Source organism: Oenanthe melanoleuca, unplaced genomic scaffold (genome assembly GCF_029582105.1).
Source record: "Oenanthe melanoleuca isolate GR-GAL-2019-014 unplaced genomic scaffold, OMel1.0 S036, whole genome shotgun sequence".
NCBI classification, from domain to species: Eukaryota; Metazoa; Chordata; class Aves; order Passeriformes; family Muscicapidae; genus Oenanthe; species Oenanthe melanoleuca.
In genome coordinates this window covers 37,840-54,234 of record NW_026612685.1, presented here as the reverse complement: position 1 = coordinate 54,234, position 16,395 = coordinate 37,840, and the positions used below count along the sequence as shown (strand labels likewise).

General features: G+C 52.5%; 1 protein-coding gene across 1 annotated transcript in view; it reads left to right on the top strand.

Annotated features, from left to right (window-relative positions):
- Positions 1–10,086, top strand: part of LOC130266412 (zinc finger protein 135-like) — a 29,230-nt gene extending 19,144 nt beyond the window's left edge. Inside the window, exon 4 of the mRNA XM_056515684.1 lies at positions 9,284–10,086. Coding sequence (XP_056371659.1) covers positions 9,284–10,046 — 763 coding nt within the window. The 3' untranslated portion in view covers positions 10,047–10,086. The remainder of the gene's footprint in view (positions 1–9,283) is intronic.
- Positions 10,087–16,395: the final 6,309 nt, after the last annotated feature.

The window sequence follows — 16,395 nt, the reverse complement described above, 5'->3', positions numbered from 1 at the left end:
TATACAGTCACAGAAATGAATTGGGTCAGTGTTCTTTGGTCTCAAGTTGCAAACACTCAGTTCCTAATATTTGGTTTCCTTTTTGGATCCGAATTTCTCCCCTTCTGATGGTCATTAGATCTTCATTCCCTGATTTTATCAGTCTTTTCAGAGGAGATGTCTGCAATTTGCCAGAGGCAGAGTCTGGGGTGGATGGTCCTGGTTGGCCACTCATGTTCTGTTAATGGCCGCTGATGACGTTGAGCATTCCAGCTGCTCCCAGTGTGTTGATGTGTTGAGTTCATCCGACCCCACCTGGTGCAGCAATGCCCTGGAAAGAAAATTAAAAATCTTTTGGGCAAAAGGCAAACAAAATATCTTGATTAAAATTAAAGAACATTTTTTAAACGGATACGTTTTCCAACACCACTTTGGTCCAGTGTGTTCCCAGTTCTCCCAGCTGCCCCTAGCACAGTCCCAGTCACACCCAATTCTATCCCAGTGTTAGTCCAGTCTTTGCCAGCCGGGCCCCAGTCACTCACACATGCTCCCAATTTTCCCCCCAACACATTCTCAGTTGCACCCAGTTATGGCCCAGTCACAGCTCCTATGGTCTCAGACACTCCCAGTATATCCCAGGTCCCCTGAACAATCTCATAGTTATTTCCTGGCACTCCCAGTCACCTCAGAGTGGTTCACTTGCTCCCAGTTTTATCCCAGTTGCCAGGACATTCCACCCCTTATCCCACATCGTGAACGTTACACACTATTGGGATATACACCCACTCACTACAACGTAAAAGCTTTCTTCCGACTTGCTCAAACCTTCATCACTTACACATTTCCTCTCATTTCACTTACTCAGTCCTTCAACACTTACATATGTCTTTCTGTCTCATTCTACAATCAGTTCTCCCTGTGGTATACACCGTTGTTGTTCCATCTTCCTGCATTATCCACCACGTGCATCCTGGTCCTTGAGCAAAGACAATCCCACGAATGGGTTTGCCTGTACTCGAGGCAGGATTAACCCATACTGCCTTTCCTAACAGACCTCTGACATGGGCCACTGGGACTTTATCTCCATCCACTATATTAAGGGAGTCAGACTGGGCAGGACCTGCTCGGTTGATGGAACCTCTGGTGTTAACTAACCAAGTAGCCTTTGCTAGATGTTGTTCCCAGTTCTTAAAAGACCCCCCACCTAATGCCTTCAAGGTGGTTTTCAGTAATCCATTGTACCTTTCCACTTTACCTGCAGCTGGTGCATGGTAAGGGATGTGGTACACCCACTCAATACCGTGTTCTCTAGCCCAGGTGTTAATGAGATTGTTTTTAAAATGAGTCCCATTGTCTGACTCAATTCTCTCAGGGGTGCCATGCCTCCACAGGACCTGCTTTTCCAGGCCCAGGATGGTGTTGCGGGCTGTAGCATGAGACACTGGGTAAGTCTCTAACCATACAGTTGTGGCTTCCACCATGGTCAGGACATAGCACTTGCCTTGGCGGGTCTGAGGCAGTGTGATGTAGTCAATCTGCCAGGCCTCTCCGTACTTATACTTAGACCATCGCCCCCCCATACCAGAGGGGCTTCACCCGCTTGGCTTGCTTAATGGCAGCGCACGTGTCACAGTCGTGGATAACCTGGGAGATGCTGTCCATGGTTAGATCCACCCCTCGGTCTCGTGCCCACTTATAGGTGGCATCTCTGCCCTGATGACCCGAGGCATCATGGGCCCATTGAGCTAGGAACAATTCTCCCTTGTGTTCCCAATCTAAGTCTATCTTCGACACCCCTATCCTTGCAGCTTGATCTACTTGCTGATTATGTTGCTGCTCCTCATTGGCTCTCTTTCTGGGGACATGGGCATCTACATGGCGAACTTTTACAGGTAGTTTCTCTAATCGAGTAGCGATGTCTTTCCACTCTTCAGCAGCCCAAATTGGTTTTCCTCTGCGCTGCCAGTTCGCCTCTTTCCATTTCTTCAACCATCCCCACAGAGCATTGGCTACCACCCAGGAACCAGTGTATAAATAGAGTTTCGGCCATTTCTCTCTCTCTGCGATGTTAAGGGCCAGTTGGACAGCTTTGAGTTCGGCGAATTGACTGGATCCACCCTCTCCTTCAGTGGCCTCTGCAACCCGACGTGTGGGGCTCCATACAGCTGCTTTCCATCTCCGGTTCATCCCCACGACGCGACAGGAGCCATCAGTGAATAGAGCATAACGTGTTTCCTCTGCCGGTAGCTTGTTGTATGGTGGAGCTTCTTCAGCCCGTGTCACTGGTTCTTCTTCTTCATCCGCGACACCAAAACTCTCACCTTCGGGCCAGTTTGTAATTATTTCCAGAATCCCAGGACGATTTAGTTTCCCGATTCTGGCATGCTGAGTGATAAGGGCTATCCACTTGCTCCACGTGGCACTGGTGGCATGGTGGGTTGAGGGAACCTTTCCGCTGAACATCCACCCCAGCACCAGTAGTCGGGGTGCCAGGAGAAGCTGTGCTTCCATACCAATAACTTCTGAGGCGGCTTGGACTCCCTCATAGGCGGCCAAAATTTCCTTCTCCGTTAGGGTGTAATTGCCTTCAGACCCTCTGTAACTTCTGCCCCAAAATCCCAGGGGTCGGCCTCGGGTCTCACCAGGCACCTTCTGCCACAGGCTCCAGGACAGACCATGGTTCCCAGCTGCAGAGTAGAGCACATTCTTTACCTCTGGTCCCGTCCTGACTGGGCCAAGGGCCACTGCATGAGCGATCTCCTGCTTGATCTGGGCAAAAGCTTGCTGTTGTTCAGGGCCCCAGTGGAAATCGTTCTTCTTGCGAGTGACCTGGTAGAGAGGGCTTACAATTTGGCTGTACTCAGGGATGTGCATTCTCCAAAAGCCTATGGCACCTAGGAAAGCTTGGGTCTCTTTCTTGTTGGTAGGTGGGGACATAGCTGTAATTTTGTTAATGACATCAGTAGGAATCTGACGTCTTCCATCTTGCCACTTCACTCCCAGGAACTGGATCTCACGTGCAGGTCCCTTAACCTTACTCTTCTTGATGGCGAAGCCGGCTTCCAGGAGGATTTGGATAATTTTCTCTCCTTTCTCAAACACTTCTGCTGCTGTGTTCCCCCATACGATGATGTCATCAATATATTGTAGATGTTCCGGAGCCTCACCCTTTTCCAGTGCAGCCTGTATCAGTCCATGACAGATGGTGGGACTGTGTTTCCACCCCTGGGGCAGTCGGTTCCAGGTGTACTGCACGCCCCTCCAGGTAAAAGCAAACTGAGGTCTGCACTCTGCGGCCAGAGGAATGGAGAAAAACGCATTGGCGATGTCAATGGTGGCATACCACCTTGCTGCCTTGGACTCCAACTCATACTGCAGCTCCAGCATGTCCGGCACGGCAGCGCTCAGCGGTGGAGTCACTTCATTCAAGGCACGATAGTCCACAGTCAGTCTCCATTCTCCATTAGATTTTCGCACAGGCCAGATGGGGCTGTTGAAGGGTGAGTGGGCTTTGCTAACCACCCCTTGGCTCTCCAGCTCACGGATCATCTTGTGGATGGGGATCACAGCATCTCGAGTCGTCCTATATTGCCGGCGATGTACTACTGAAGTGGCAATTGGCACTCATTGCTCTTCTCCTTTCAGAAGTCCTACTGTGATGGAATTCTCAGCTAGTCCAGGCAGGGTGTTCAATTGCCGGATGTGTTCTGCCATTACAGCCGCTATCCCGAATGCCCACTTAAGGCCTTTTGGATCCTTAAAATACCCGCTCCGAAGGTAATCTATGCCCAAAATGCATGGGGCCTCTGGACCAGTCACAACAAGATGTTTCTTCCACTCCCTTCCAGTTAAACTCACTTCAGCTTCCACCAGGGTGAAGTCCTGCGAGCCACCTTTCACACCAGCGATGGAAACGGATTCTTCCCCCACATATCTTGATGGAATTGTCGTACATTGGGCACCTGTGTCAACTAAAGCTCGGTACTTCTGTGGTTTCGATGTGCCAGGCCACCGAATCCACACAGTCCAAAAGACACGATTTTCCCTCGCCTCACCCTGGCTAGAGGCAGGGCCCCTCTAAGCCTGTTTATCTTTCTTCCCTGGGGCATGCATCTTAGAAGTTCCTTCGAGAGGGTCAGACATGTCATTATCACTATCATATTTGGCACTTTGGGTACGGGCAACAGGAGCGGCTCTCCTTCAGATGGAACTTCCTCTTTCAATCTTGCCTTCCTTCAAATCCCTCACCCGTCGTGCCAGAGCAGCCGTAGGCTTTCCATCCCATCTCCTCATGTTCTCTCCAGAATCCTGCAGGAAAAACCATAGCTCGGCCCGGGGAGTGTACCTCCTCTCCCCATCGGGAGAACGTCTACGTTGGCTGCCAGGACGTCTAATTTGCACAGCTGAAATTTGGAGGAGGTCCTCCTTAATTTCCTCTCTGAGCCTCTTATGATTTTCCTCTATCTTGTCCTCTAAGTTCTGCAAGCGTGTTTCCACGGCGGCGATTCTGGCATGGGTTGGGCCATGCACAGCATCCGCGTATGCCCGGAGCTTCTTTGCCATGTCCAGCACCGTTTCATATACCTCTTCTCGCTTCATTATTGCCAAAGCAGACGCATATTCAGATGGCCCGAGTCGCACCAGCTTCCTCCACATTACAGGTGTGCATGGTACCAGGTCTGGGTTCCTAGTTGTTATATCATCTGAAAAAATTATCTCCGCCACTGCCATCTCCCTCAAACGTTGGATCCCTTGCTCTATGGTTTTCCACTTGGTCTGCTGCATATACAGATCATCGGCACACAGATATCTTTGTGCTACGCTGTCTAAAACACGTGCCCAGAGGCTTTGAGGGTTAGCCTCCCTCATCATACCTTGATCGATGACCGGATCATGAGACAGGGATCCCAAGTGTCTCACCTCAGTGCCATCTAAGATGGTAGCCTCGCCTGCTGCATCCCACAGCCGGACCAGCCAACTAATTATGGATTCATCGGGCTGTCTTGTATAATCCTTTCTTAAACCCCGAAGATCTTTTAAGGACAGGGACTCATTATTAGTTTCTGATCTCACACCAGTGGTTTTAACTCTTGATTTTACATCAGGAGGTGTTGAAGGTCCTTCTCCTGCATCCTCATCATCATCCTCCACTGGCCGATCGGTCTTCTTGGTGCACTTCCCACTCCTTGTACTGGTAGCCACAGCCATTGGTTGAAGCTTGCTTTCTAATTTCATCCCTGTCCTCGAGCCTGGGGTGCTAACTACAGCCTGAGTAGCTGGCATAGTAGCTATGTTATCTCCCTGTTCCCTTTCCTTTGTTTGTTGTTCTCCACTATCTAACAGGGTACGATAAGCATACGCCAGAGCCCAGCTCACTGCAGTAGTTTTTTTTCCCTGGAGCTATTGTGGCATTTCTCTTTCACATATTTTACCACCTCAGCCGGGTTCTGAATTTGCTCATGTGAAAAATCCCAAACCATAGGATCAGAAAATTCCTTTAACATCTGGCCCAGGTCCTGCCATTTCCCACACCACTCAGGACTCCTCACACTTTGTCCTGCTGTTAAATCAGGAGTCGCACCAGCACCTCTAGAAATCTCAGCCCTGATTTTATATAAACTGTAAACTGTGTAGAGGAAGCTTACAACATTAAAAATCAGAAAGATGATCTCTTTAATACTAAAGGAGAACTGCACATATCCTAATAACGAGGTAAAAAATTCAGAGGAGACAAAGGGAAGCAAAGGCTGAAAAGCCTCCTCCCCTGCTTCTCCTCTAATAAACTGGATGCATATCCATAACCAGGATCCAGAAGATATCCCTGGAACCGATTCCAGCATTTTCATAAACCTCTTACAAGCCATTGCAACCAAGCCCAGTCCAATCAATATTTTGGTCATTATCCCTCTAGTATAAAAAATACAAATAAGGGACAGTACTGGAGCTATTTCCGGGCAGGAAAATAACCCCAGAGACCAAAGAGGCATTAAAACCTCAAAAAACCCCAGTATCCAGAACCACATACTAAAATCCATTCCAAACAGCATTATATACAGTTACACAGTTTTTTCCACTTTCTTCGGTTCCCCGTACGGGCCACCAAATTATTTGTCCAAGTTTAGGACAAAACTGGGGGAAAGCCTCCAAAGGAACCCCCCAAAATAAACCCCCCTCACAATTCCTCCCCCCCACTGGGCTCGGAGAGAATTTTACTCGGGGGGAAAAGTGGAAAAAACTTGTTTATTAACAAACACAAGAAAAACACTTCCCAGCAACAGGAAAGTACAATCCCAGATGACAAAAGAAATGTTTTCACCAAAATGAGAGACGGTCGCTGCTGGGAAGGGCAAGAAGCTTCTTGGGCAGGCTCCGGAGGCAGTCTCTGATGCTCAGGTCCCGTCCGGAGCCGGTACAGATCTTGGAGCTGAAGGAGAGAAAGGAGGGGGGGAAGGCAGCAGCAGCCAGGGCAGAGCCGGGGCAGCAGCAGCAGCAGCGGGGCAGAAGCAATAGGGCAAAAGCAGCGGGGCAGAAGCAGCGGCCGGGGTAGCTAGCGCAGCAAGCAGCAGCAGCAGCCGGGGCAGCAGGGCGAGCCAAGCAAGCACAGCCCCGGGGCACCACCCCCCCAGGGGGGGAGAAAGGGCACCGGCGGCAGCTCCATGCAGACAGCGAGGTGTGGGAGCGGGAGAGGAGCAGACAAAACACCAACCCAGGACACCCAGTCACTCACACTTACCCCCACTTGCCCCAGCATGGTCCCAGTTTTCCCCCCAGTACCATTCCAGTTACTCCCAGTCAGATCCCAATCATCACCCCTATGGTCTCAGACACTCCCAGTATATCCCAGGTGCCCTGAACAATCTCATAGTCATTCCCAGGCACTCCCAGTTCTCTCAGTGTGGTTCACTTCCCCCAGTTTTATCCCAGTTGCCCCTGCAATAGTCCCAGTGCCTCTCAGCATTGTTTTGAGTTTTTTTCTGGATGGGGAGGGGAATGTTTGGAGACTGCAGAACTCCAAAGCTGATCCCAGTCACTCCCAGCCATTCCCTATTATGATGCAGCTTGCCCCTTGCATGGTCCCAGTTGTTCCCAGTTCCTCCCAGGATGATCCCTAGAATAGCCTCAGTCTCTCTCAGCATTGTCCCACTATCTCCCAGTTTTCCCCAGTATGGTTACAGACACTCTCATTATATCCCAGTTTCCCCAGTAAGGTTCCAGTTTTCTCAGAATGATCCCAGTCTTTCCTAGTTACTCCCAGTTGTCTCCAGCATTATCCCAGTTTCTGTCAGTGTCCCATACTCCCAGTTGCTCTCAGTATGATCCCTGTTATGGCCTCAGGACCCTCAGCATGGTTCCAGTACCTTCCAGTTATCCCAGTTCTCCCAAGGTATCCACATTTTCCTCCCAACATGGGCCCAGTAGCTCCCAGTAACCCCCAGCCGGGTTCCATTCCTACCCTCTGTAATTCCAGTGGCTCCAAGGATGATCCTAGTATGACCTGTAGTCAATCCCAGTATGGTTCCTGTTGTGACCAGCTTTTCTCCATCATTCCCAGTCTGATTGCTGTATGATCCCAGTCAGTCTCAGATATTTCCATTACTATTCTGGTCACTCCCAGTGCAATCCAAGCTAGATCAGTCCAGTGAATCCCAGTTCCCCGCAGTTGCCCCAGCAAAGTCCCAGTCACTCCATAGATGATCCCAGTCCCTCCCAGCATGGTCACAGTCATGTGCAGTTCCCTCAGTACAGAGTAGTAGCTCCCACTAAATCCCCAGTAGCCCCCAGCATGGACACAACTGTTCCCACTGTGGTTCCAGTCTCCCACTATGATTACAGACACTCTTATTATACCAGTTCTCCCAGCTGCCCCTAGCATAGTCCCAGTCACTCCCAGTGCTATCCCAGTATGAGTCCAGTCTCTGCCAGCAGGGCCCCTGTCGCTCAATCTTGCCCCCAGTTGCCCCAGCATGGTCCCAGTTTTCCCCCAGCATATTCTCAGTCACTCCCACTTACATCCCAGTCATCACCCCTATGGTCTCAGACACTCCCAGTATATCCCAGTTGCCCTGAATAATCTCACAGTCATTTCCAGGCACTCCCAGTTACCTCAGCGTGGTTCAGTTGCCCCCAGTTTTATCACAGTTGCCCCTGAAATAGTCCCAGTGCCTCTCAGCATGGTTTGTTTAGTTTGTTAATGAAGGGGAATGTTTGGAGAATGCAGAACTGCAAAGCTGAACAGCAAATTCCTTTTGGGGGGACACTGAGGGGTCCCAGTAGCGGCTGCCGGCAGAGGCAGCCTGGAGGAGCAGAGCCCTGTGTCCCCCAGGACTCCAAAGTGGGGAGCCCAGAGAGGGGGGAGCGCCGCCATTGGCGGGAACCTCAAAAGCCTGGAGAGGGACAGGGGGGACTCCTTGGACCCCCAGCATCCCAAAGCAGAGAATAAGGGGAGAAGGGACCCCGGGATCCCAAAATCCCCCAGCATCCCTAAATGGGGAGGGGGAAGAGGGGGGAGCTTTTCGGATTGTTGGGACTCCCAGCAGCCTGGGGAGGGTGGGCACCGAGTAGATGGGGGACCCCCAATAGAAGTGTGACCCCCAGCAGCTGGGACAGGGGGGAACCCCAGAACACCAAAGAGGAGAGACCATTCCCAGGAACTCCTGAGAGGTATTTTCAGGGCAGAATGTTGGTGTTTGGGAGGTTTTGATGGACCCCAGATGCCCGGGGACTTGTAGAGATGGACTTGCACAGGAGGAACCCCCAGCACAACGCGCTCATCCCTTGATTTTCCCCAAACCAGGATTTCCCATTGCCAAGCCTTGGTACAATGGAGGAGGAAGAGACTGCGAGGAAGAGGAAGATGGCTCAGGAGCCCCAGGCAGGCGACGAGGAATTCAGTGCCCCTTTCCCCCTCTGTCCTGCTCCATCTCCCAGCCCAGCACAGCCCCGGCTGCAGGACACCCCGCTGCCGACACCGACCTGCCGGGGATGCGCTGGGGGGATCTCCTTCCCCTTCCCTCTGGCACGGTGGCAAATCCCATCCTCTCCTTGTCCTTCCTCGCCCAGACAAGGAGCTGAGCACAGAGAGCAGGGAGGAAAAATCCCTGCTGCAGAACCTGGTGGAAGAGGCTGTTTACAGAGGCTCCACGGCGCAGGAATCCTTCGGAGAGGAAAAGCTGCAGAGATCCCGCACCAGGAGGGCCTGCAAACACAGATCACAGGGATTTGAGGAGGAAAGACCCAGTCTGGGCCGGGCAGGTGGCTGGAGATGGAGCCAGAGCTCAGACCTTGTGGTCCATGAGCAGCTTCGTGATGGGGAGAAGCGCCACAAGTGCTCAGAGTGTGGGATGAGCTTCAGATGGAGGTGCCACCTGATCTGCCACCAGAGGATCCACACTGGCGAGAGGCCCTACGAGTGTGGGGAATGTGGGAAGAGGTTTCAGTCCAGCAACAATCTCCTCAAGCACCAGCGCACGCACACGGACGAGAAGCCCTTCCACTGCCCTGGCTGTGGGAAGGGCTTCAGGCAAAACTCCACCCTCACCAAACACCGGCACATCCACATTGGGGAAAAGCCCCACGAGTGTGAGGAATGTGGGATGAACTTCAGCAAGAGCTCCAGCCTGATCAGCCACCAGAGGATCCACACTGGGGAGAGGCCCTACAAGTGTGAGGAGTGTGGGAAGAGTTTCATGCAGCGGAATGATTTGATCCATCACCAATACATCCACACTGGGGAAAGGCCCTACAAGTGTGGGGACTGTGGGAAGGGCTTCAGGCAGCGTGCACACCTAATCTTTCACCAGGGGATCCACACTGGGGAGAGGCCCTACAAGTGTTCTAAGTGTGGGAAGAGGTTTCCCACCAGCTCCAATCTCGTCAAGCACTACCAGACACACACGGAGGAGAGGCCCTACGAGTGTCCTGACTGCGGGAAGGGCTTCAGGAAAAACTCCCACCTCATCACGCACCGGCGCATCCACACTGGGGAGAGGCCCTATGAGTGTGAGGAGAGTAGGAAGAGCTTCTCCCACAGCTCAAACTTGACCAAACACCAATGGATGCACCGGTAAGGGAAGCCCTGTGAGTGCCCCGAGTGCAGGAAGAGCTTTGTGCGCTTCTCCAACTCTATCCCCCACTGCAGGACCCGCATTGGGCAGAGCCCTGATGACTCACATTCCCTGAGATCCATGTTGGCTTGAGACCTGCCTCGTTATGGTTTTGTTTTGGCCTTCCTTTTTCTCTCTTCTCCATCTCTTTGTTCTTCAAAAGCCAAGAGGGATTGATCTGTCACCTCAAAACCTCCCAAATCCAAGTAAAAACCCTCAATGTTGACTCAAAATGGATCAATCCAACTTTTAAGAGGCTTTTCTCCCATCAAAACAACTCAATGCCACAGAAACCGTACTTGTTTTCAGAGCCACCAGGGTGAGAAGGGGTTGGAAGGATATTGGGAGAAATGGAATCCAAATTTTGAGCAGTGGGACTGGGATTGTGAGGGACTGGCTGGGAGGGATGGATTTGATAATAAATAAAACTTTGACAATTCCTAATTTCTGTCCCATTCTCTTTCAGTCAGTTCCAGTTCTGTTTTCAGTGGCACCTTCTCAGCTGATTGTGTTTGTTCTCCCCTGCCTCTCTCTGCCTGCTCTGTTTCTCCCTCAGGGTCTCTCTTGACCCAGGGCAGCTCCCACCAAAGACCCTGCCCTGATTCAATTCCCAGTGCAGGAGCTGCAACGGCCATGGGTGAAGTTCTGAAGGCTGGCAGTGAAATGTCCCTGTGAGATCTTTCTGCACTTGGCTTTTCTTCTGAAGAGCTTTGCCTTCAAGGGCAGGAACATCCTTTCCTGCCTGCAGACTGGAATTCCTGAGCCTGGCAGTGTGAGCCATACAGGGCCATGCAGGCTGGGATCATGGGGGCTGGGATGACATGGACTGGGATTTTCCAGACCGGGACTGCACAGACTGGGACCAGATGGATCAGGGCCATGCAGAGTGGAATTGTATAAACTGGGATCACATGGACTGAGATTGTACAATCTGGGACCATATGGACCGGGATGGCTGCACCAGAACGATGCGAACCGAGGCAGTACCGCCCCACCCAGGGGTCCCTCCCAGTCCCACATGGAAGCACAGCCAGAAGTCCCCAGAGTTAATGTGGAGGTCCCAGAGTGCTCACAGTGTGATCCTGGTGCTGATCCCTGTCCTGGTGCCAGCCTCATTCTCACTCTCAGTCTTGGAGCACTGCTGGTGTCAGCCTCGGTTTTGGTTCTCATCCCAGTGTCGATCTTAGTCTTGGAGCAGTCCCTGAGTGCTCATTCCGGTCCTGGTGTCCATCTTGATCCCAGAGCGGTGCTGGTCTCAGTCCCAGTGGGTCTTACAGTCATGCCAGTCTCGGTGTTGGTTCCAGTGCCACTGTCAGTCTCAGTCCTGGAGTTCTCCCGATGCTGGTCCCAGTCCCAGAGCAGCCCTGGAGCGCTCCTGGTGCCCGTCCCAGTATTGGTGTTGGTCTCAGTCTCAGTCATTGTTCCAGTTCTGGAGCGGTGCTGGTCTCAGTTCTGGTGTTGGTTCTGTTCCCAGTCTTGGTCTCAGTCTCCATTCTGATTTCAGCCTCAGAAATGGTGGTATTGCTGGTATGGGTGATTGTCTCAGTCTCGGTCCCATATCTTTTAGGCCAATTTATGTGAATTTATATCCAGGTGAGATGTTTTAGGTTGGATTTTAGGCCAGGTCGGACAATGTTAGGCCATTTTGGATGATTTCAGATCTCTTTGTGTGGATTTGAGGCCCCTTTGGCTGATTTTAGGCAAACCCTGCTGGAATTAAGATGAATTGGTACCCCTTTTGGATAATTTTAGGCAAAACCAGGCCCTTTTAGGACCATGCGCCTTTTGGCTCAGTTCTTTCCCCTTACAGTTCCCGCCCTTTTCTGACCCCGCCCCATTCCCCTCAGTTTCTGCCCATTTATTTGCCCGTTCCTCTCTAATCAGAGCCCCTGTCAATCATTATCCCCTCCCCTTTCCTTCAGACCGAGCCCTTGTGTTTTCCCCGCCCCATTCCCCTCTAAGCCCTGCCCATCTCCTGGCCGGTTCTCTCTGAGCATGCTCAGAACACCCGTTAGTGCCTCCTGTGCGCCGCCATCTTTGCTCCCGGTCCCTCCGTCCGGCTCCAGCGTGTCCGAGAGCTGCGGTGGGGCTGGGGGGATCTATAGGGGATCTGTAGGGGATCTGTAGGGGACTGGCATGGCTTTAAGGCCGTGGGGGGTTTATGGGGGTCTGCAAAGGGGAATTTGGGGGCTCTGTGGGTTCAATAAAGGGAGTCTGTAAGGTCTATAGGGGATCTGTAAGGGACTGGGGAGCGGGGCTCAGTGTCTCTGTAGAGGATTTGGGCTTGCCTATATGGGATTTGGGGGGCTCTGGGGGTCCCTAAAGGCGCTCTGGGAGCTACTTTAGGGGATCCACAGGGGCCTCGCAGATCCTATAGAGGGTCCAGGGGGGTCTCGTGGTCTCTATAGGGGAATTTTGAGTTTCTTAAAGGGAATTTCTGGGTATTTTGGGCTCTGTACAGGGAATTCTTCGGGTCTCCATAAGGAATTTTGGGGTTCCTGCTGAAAATTTTGGTGTCCTTAAAGGGAATTTGGAGGTCTCTTGGGAATTTTGGGGTGTCTCTGCGGGAGACTCCTTGATTCTTTGTGTCAGGGTGGACGGAGTGGAACATGACTCAAACTGCTCTGTAAATGCTAAAAGCTACAGTTGCAGTTTATTATAAAAGAATCTGCTAGGATCTGCCCGGCACAGCCACATGCAGATTAAAGAGATAAAAGGGGGGAAAGAAAGAGAAAAGGGGGAGGGTAGAGAGAGAGAGTAAAGAAGATAAAAAGCGTAAAAGAAAAAGAGGAATAAGAGAGGAGCAGGGGGAGGGAGAGAGAGTAATGGGATAAAAGGATATTGGGGTAATGGAAGAGGGAGAGGAGAGGAGAAGTGGGAGAAGGAAAGAAGAGCAAGGAGTAAAGGGTAAAGAGAGGAAGAAGAGGAAAACTTCCTATTTGTAACACAATAAATCCATTTCCATCATGAATATTCTGATCCCTAAGAACCAATCTAATACAAAATACTAATTCTATAGCATTTACAGTTATTTATTTACAGCCTGTAGGAATCCTTATATTAGCATAGTGTGTGACATTCTAAGATCTAATCTTTGGGTGCTGGCCAGTCTTTTGTGTCTTTTGGCCTTGCCCTCTGGCCAAAAGCATTGTTTAATTAAGAGAGGATTAGCTTCAGCGAGCCATCCTACTGTGTTTATGGTTATTCAGTAACTAGGGCTTTCCTGTTCTACCTTCCCCAACAATTCTCTCGTTTTGTTCAACACTTAATACATTGGATATTGCTTTGATTGGTATTTGCAGGGTACAAATATTAAAACTAAAACTAATACTACTAGAATACACAAACTTATTTCAGAGTTAAATAGAGTTCCTTTAGCCAAGAGGCAAAGCCTTAACCTTTGAACAAACTGTTTAGCTAGGTAGTAATATTTTGTAATTTGGTCAGCCAAATTTTTTTAAAATTCTGCAAAATGGTTTGATAAATTTATGCAGCACAATTTGTGAAAATTTTTACATGTGTTAAATAGACAGATGATATAATAGCTTGCAGATTTGGCTACAGCAACCCAGGCATTTATCTCTAGTTGATTTACAGATAAGGTTTCACTATAAAAACTAAAACAAAGGAAGAAAATTAACATGCATTTGCGCAAATGATAAAATTCCATTTTTATCTTGAGGTGTTTTTGAGTTTTTAACCAAAACCGGGGGGTGCAATGCCGTCAATTCTCCCTCTGTTTTGTATAATATGTGTGCCAGGTTGCGGTAATAGGGCTGAACTGGATAAGTCCGGCGGTGGATCTGGCTTTGGTGCGGTAGGCATATAGAGTACAGCGGGCTGCGGAGGGGTACTGCTGAAGGGATGCTTTGGGACATAGGAGAGACGGGGACAGCGCAGATGCAGGAGGCGCTGGCGAGTTGTGGGCATGGGTGGTGTTCGTGTCCAGTGTTATGTGGACAGGCATGGCGTCTGTGATTGTGGCGGGCTGCTTGGTGACGGCTCCGGCGGGGTGATGTGGACCGGGAGGGGCTGAGAAGGACTGAGTTGCGCTGGCGGGCACGGGCTGCGGAGTTGTGTCCAATGGGGCCAAAACGTGAGGCAGGATCTGGGCTGCAACGGGCGGCAGCGGTTGAACTGGGGCAGGATGCTGCGTCAGGGCTCCCACCGGCGGACTTGGCGGCATGGTGGCAGCCGGGGGTGCCACGCGGGTCGCAGCCGGCGGAGCCTTGTGCGGCGGGGCCAGAGCAGGAGGCGGAGGCGGGGTGCAGGCATGGAGGTATATCGGGAACGTGCCGGGCGGGGTGGCTGCAGCCGTGTCCTTAACGGGGGGATGGACGAGCGGCGTTTTTTCAGTGAACGCTGCCGACTGGGGGTGGGGTACTCCCGAGCACCGGGAGTTCAGGGGGTGAGCTGCGATGGTCGCCGGGCAGAGCAAAGGCAACAACGCAGTGGCACGGGGCAGAACAGGCGGCGGACGAGCTCCGGGCTGAGCGTCCCCTGCCGCCTGCCTGGGGACTGGGCTGGCTGGAGCCTGCAGTGCTGGCGCGGGACCGACAAGCACATCTCAGCACTCTGGGACCACGGCCAGCGCTGACGTTGTGCTCCGTGCAGCCGTGGGGCTGCGCGCAGGCGGCGGTGCATCGGCGCGGGCCAGCTCCGACGGCTGGCTCGCTCCGTGCCAGGCGGCTCCCGGGTTGGGAATGGGAGGAGCCGCGGCCACATGTGTCATGGCGGCGGCGCCGGGTACTGGGGGACGGGCTGAGGGACTCGTGGGAGAAAGGGAGTGGGGCGGGGTCGGCGTGACACCAGCAGCGGGGGGCGGGGAGGAGGCGATGACGTTGGGGGGTGGGCGTGCAGGGGCGGAGCCAACGGGCGGGGACACGGCAGTGACGGGCGCGGGGGCGGGGAGAGCGGGGGCAGAGGCAAGGGACGGGGACGGGCCAGGACCGGGGGTGGGGAAATTACAGATTGCGAGGGGAGGGGCGGGATTTGGGGTTACCGAGGAAGCATGAGAGACAGGAACGGTTGCAGTTATGGGGACGGGAGGGGCATGAGCAAGATTGGGCATGGATGCGGTGGGTGGGTTTACGGGGACGGGGTCTGGGAATACGGGAGCGGAGGGAGGGGGGTTGGGCCACGTGGGTCGGAAGCCTGGCGGCAGGAGTTCGGTGAACCAGGGAAACTGGCATTGCGGGGCCCGGGGTTACGGAAACTGCGGCGGCAGGGGCCCCGGGGGCGTGGGGGATGGTACCCGCCGGGGCGGTGGGAGAAGCGGGAGAGGCTGCGGGGTCCGGGGAAGCTGGATGGACCGGGGGAGCAGGCCCCGGGACCATGTGAGTCGGAAGTGCTGCGGCTGGGACTCGGGGGAGCAGGGGAACCGGCGCCGCGGGGACCGGGGTTACGGAAACGGCGGGGGGAACCGCAGGGGCTTGAGGGGAGGTGGCTGCCAAGGACTTTTCGACAAACAACTCAAGCCATGCGCGACATGCCAGGACTAGTTCTGCTACAGCCATATCTCGGCGGGAAATGCAGTTAAAAAGCTGAACACCTACTTTCTCCCAAAAATCTGCGGTAAAAACTACGGAACGGTCTGCATGTGGAAAATTAAGTAAAGTCCATTCCAAAAGATTTTTTAACTCGTGCTTAGGAAGGTCACGGTGATGAGAACTTAATAAATGTTTCAACTGCTTATACAGGGCTCTCTCGTGAGTGGAATGAGTCTGTCCCATTATTAACCTCGGTTTGCCGCCGATACAGTGCGTAATTTCCGGGGTCCCCACAAGTGCTGGCCAGGCGTCCTTGTTGGGTGGAAGACACTGTATTTCCGGTCCCCTCTCAGAGCACCGCTGTATGCGTCGCTGTGCAATGGCGTAGCGGACTCGGGACCTCCCTCCACTGAGTTACAACTCACACACCGCCACGCAGCGTGTGGCTGTACTCGGTGCCACTGCGGGGAGTGCCGCGGCGGTTCCCTCAGAGAGCTCCAGACAGCACTGACCGGCAGTAACTGTGTGCTCAAGGGCTGTCAGAAAGCCCGTGCAGAGCTCGGCTCCCCTCACTCCACGGCTTTCTTGACAGTAAGAATATTTTAAGAGCTCCAGCCCAATACGTTGCTGATCCAATGCAAGGCTGTGCTCACGGCAAGCGAGGAAAGTAGGAAAAAGTAGGTTTAATTACCGTCCAGGAAAAAACGTCCTGCAACCAAAAAAGGATGAGCTGGTCCTTTAAATGATGTTATGCGCCACTGCAGGAGACTCCTGGATTATTTGTGTCAGCGTGAATAGCGTGGAACAAGACTCAGACGCTCTGT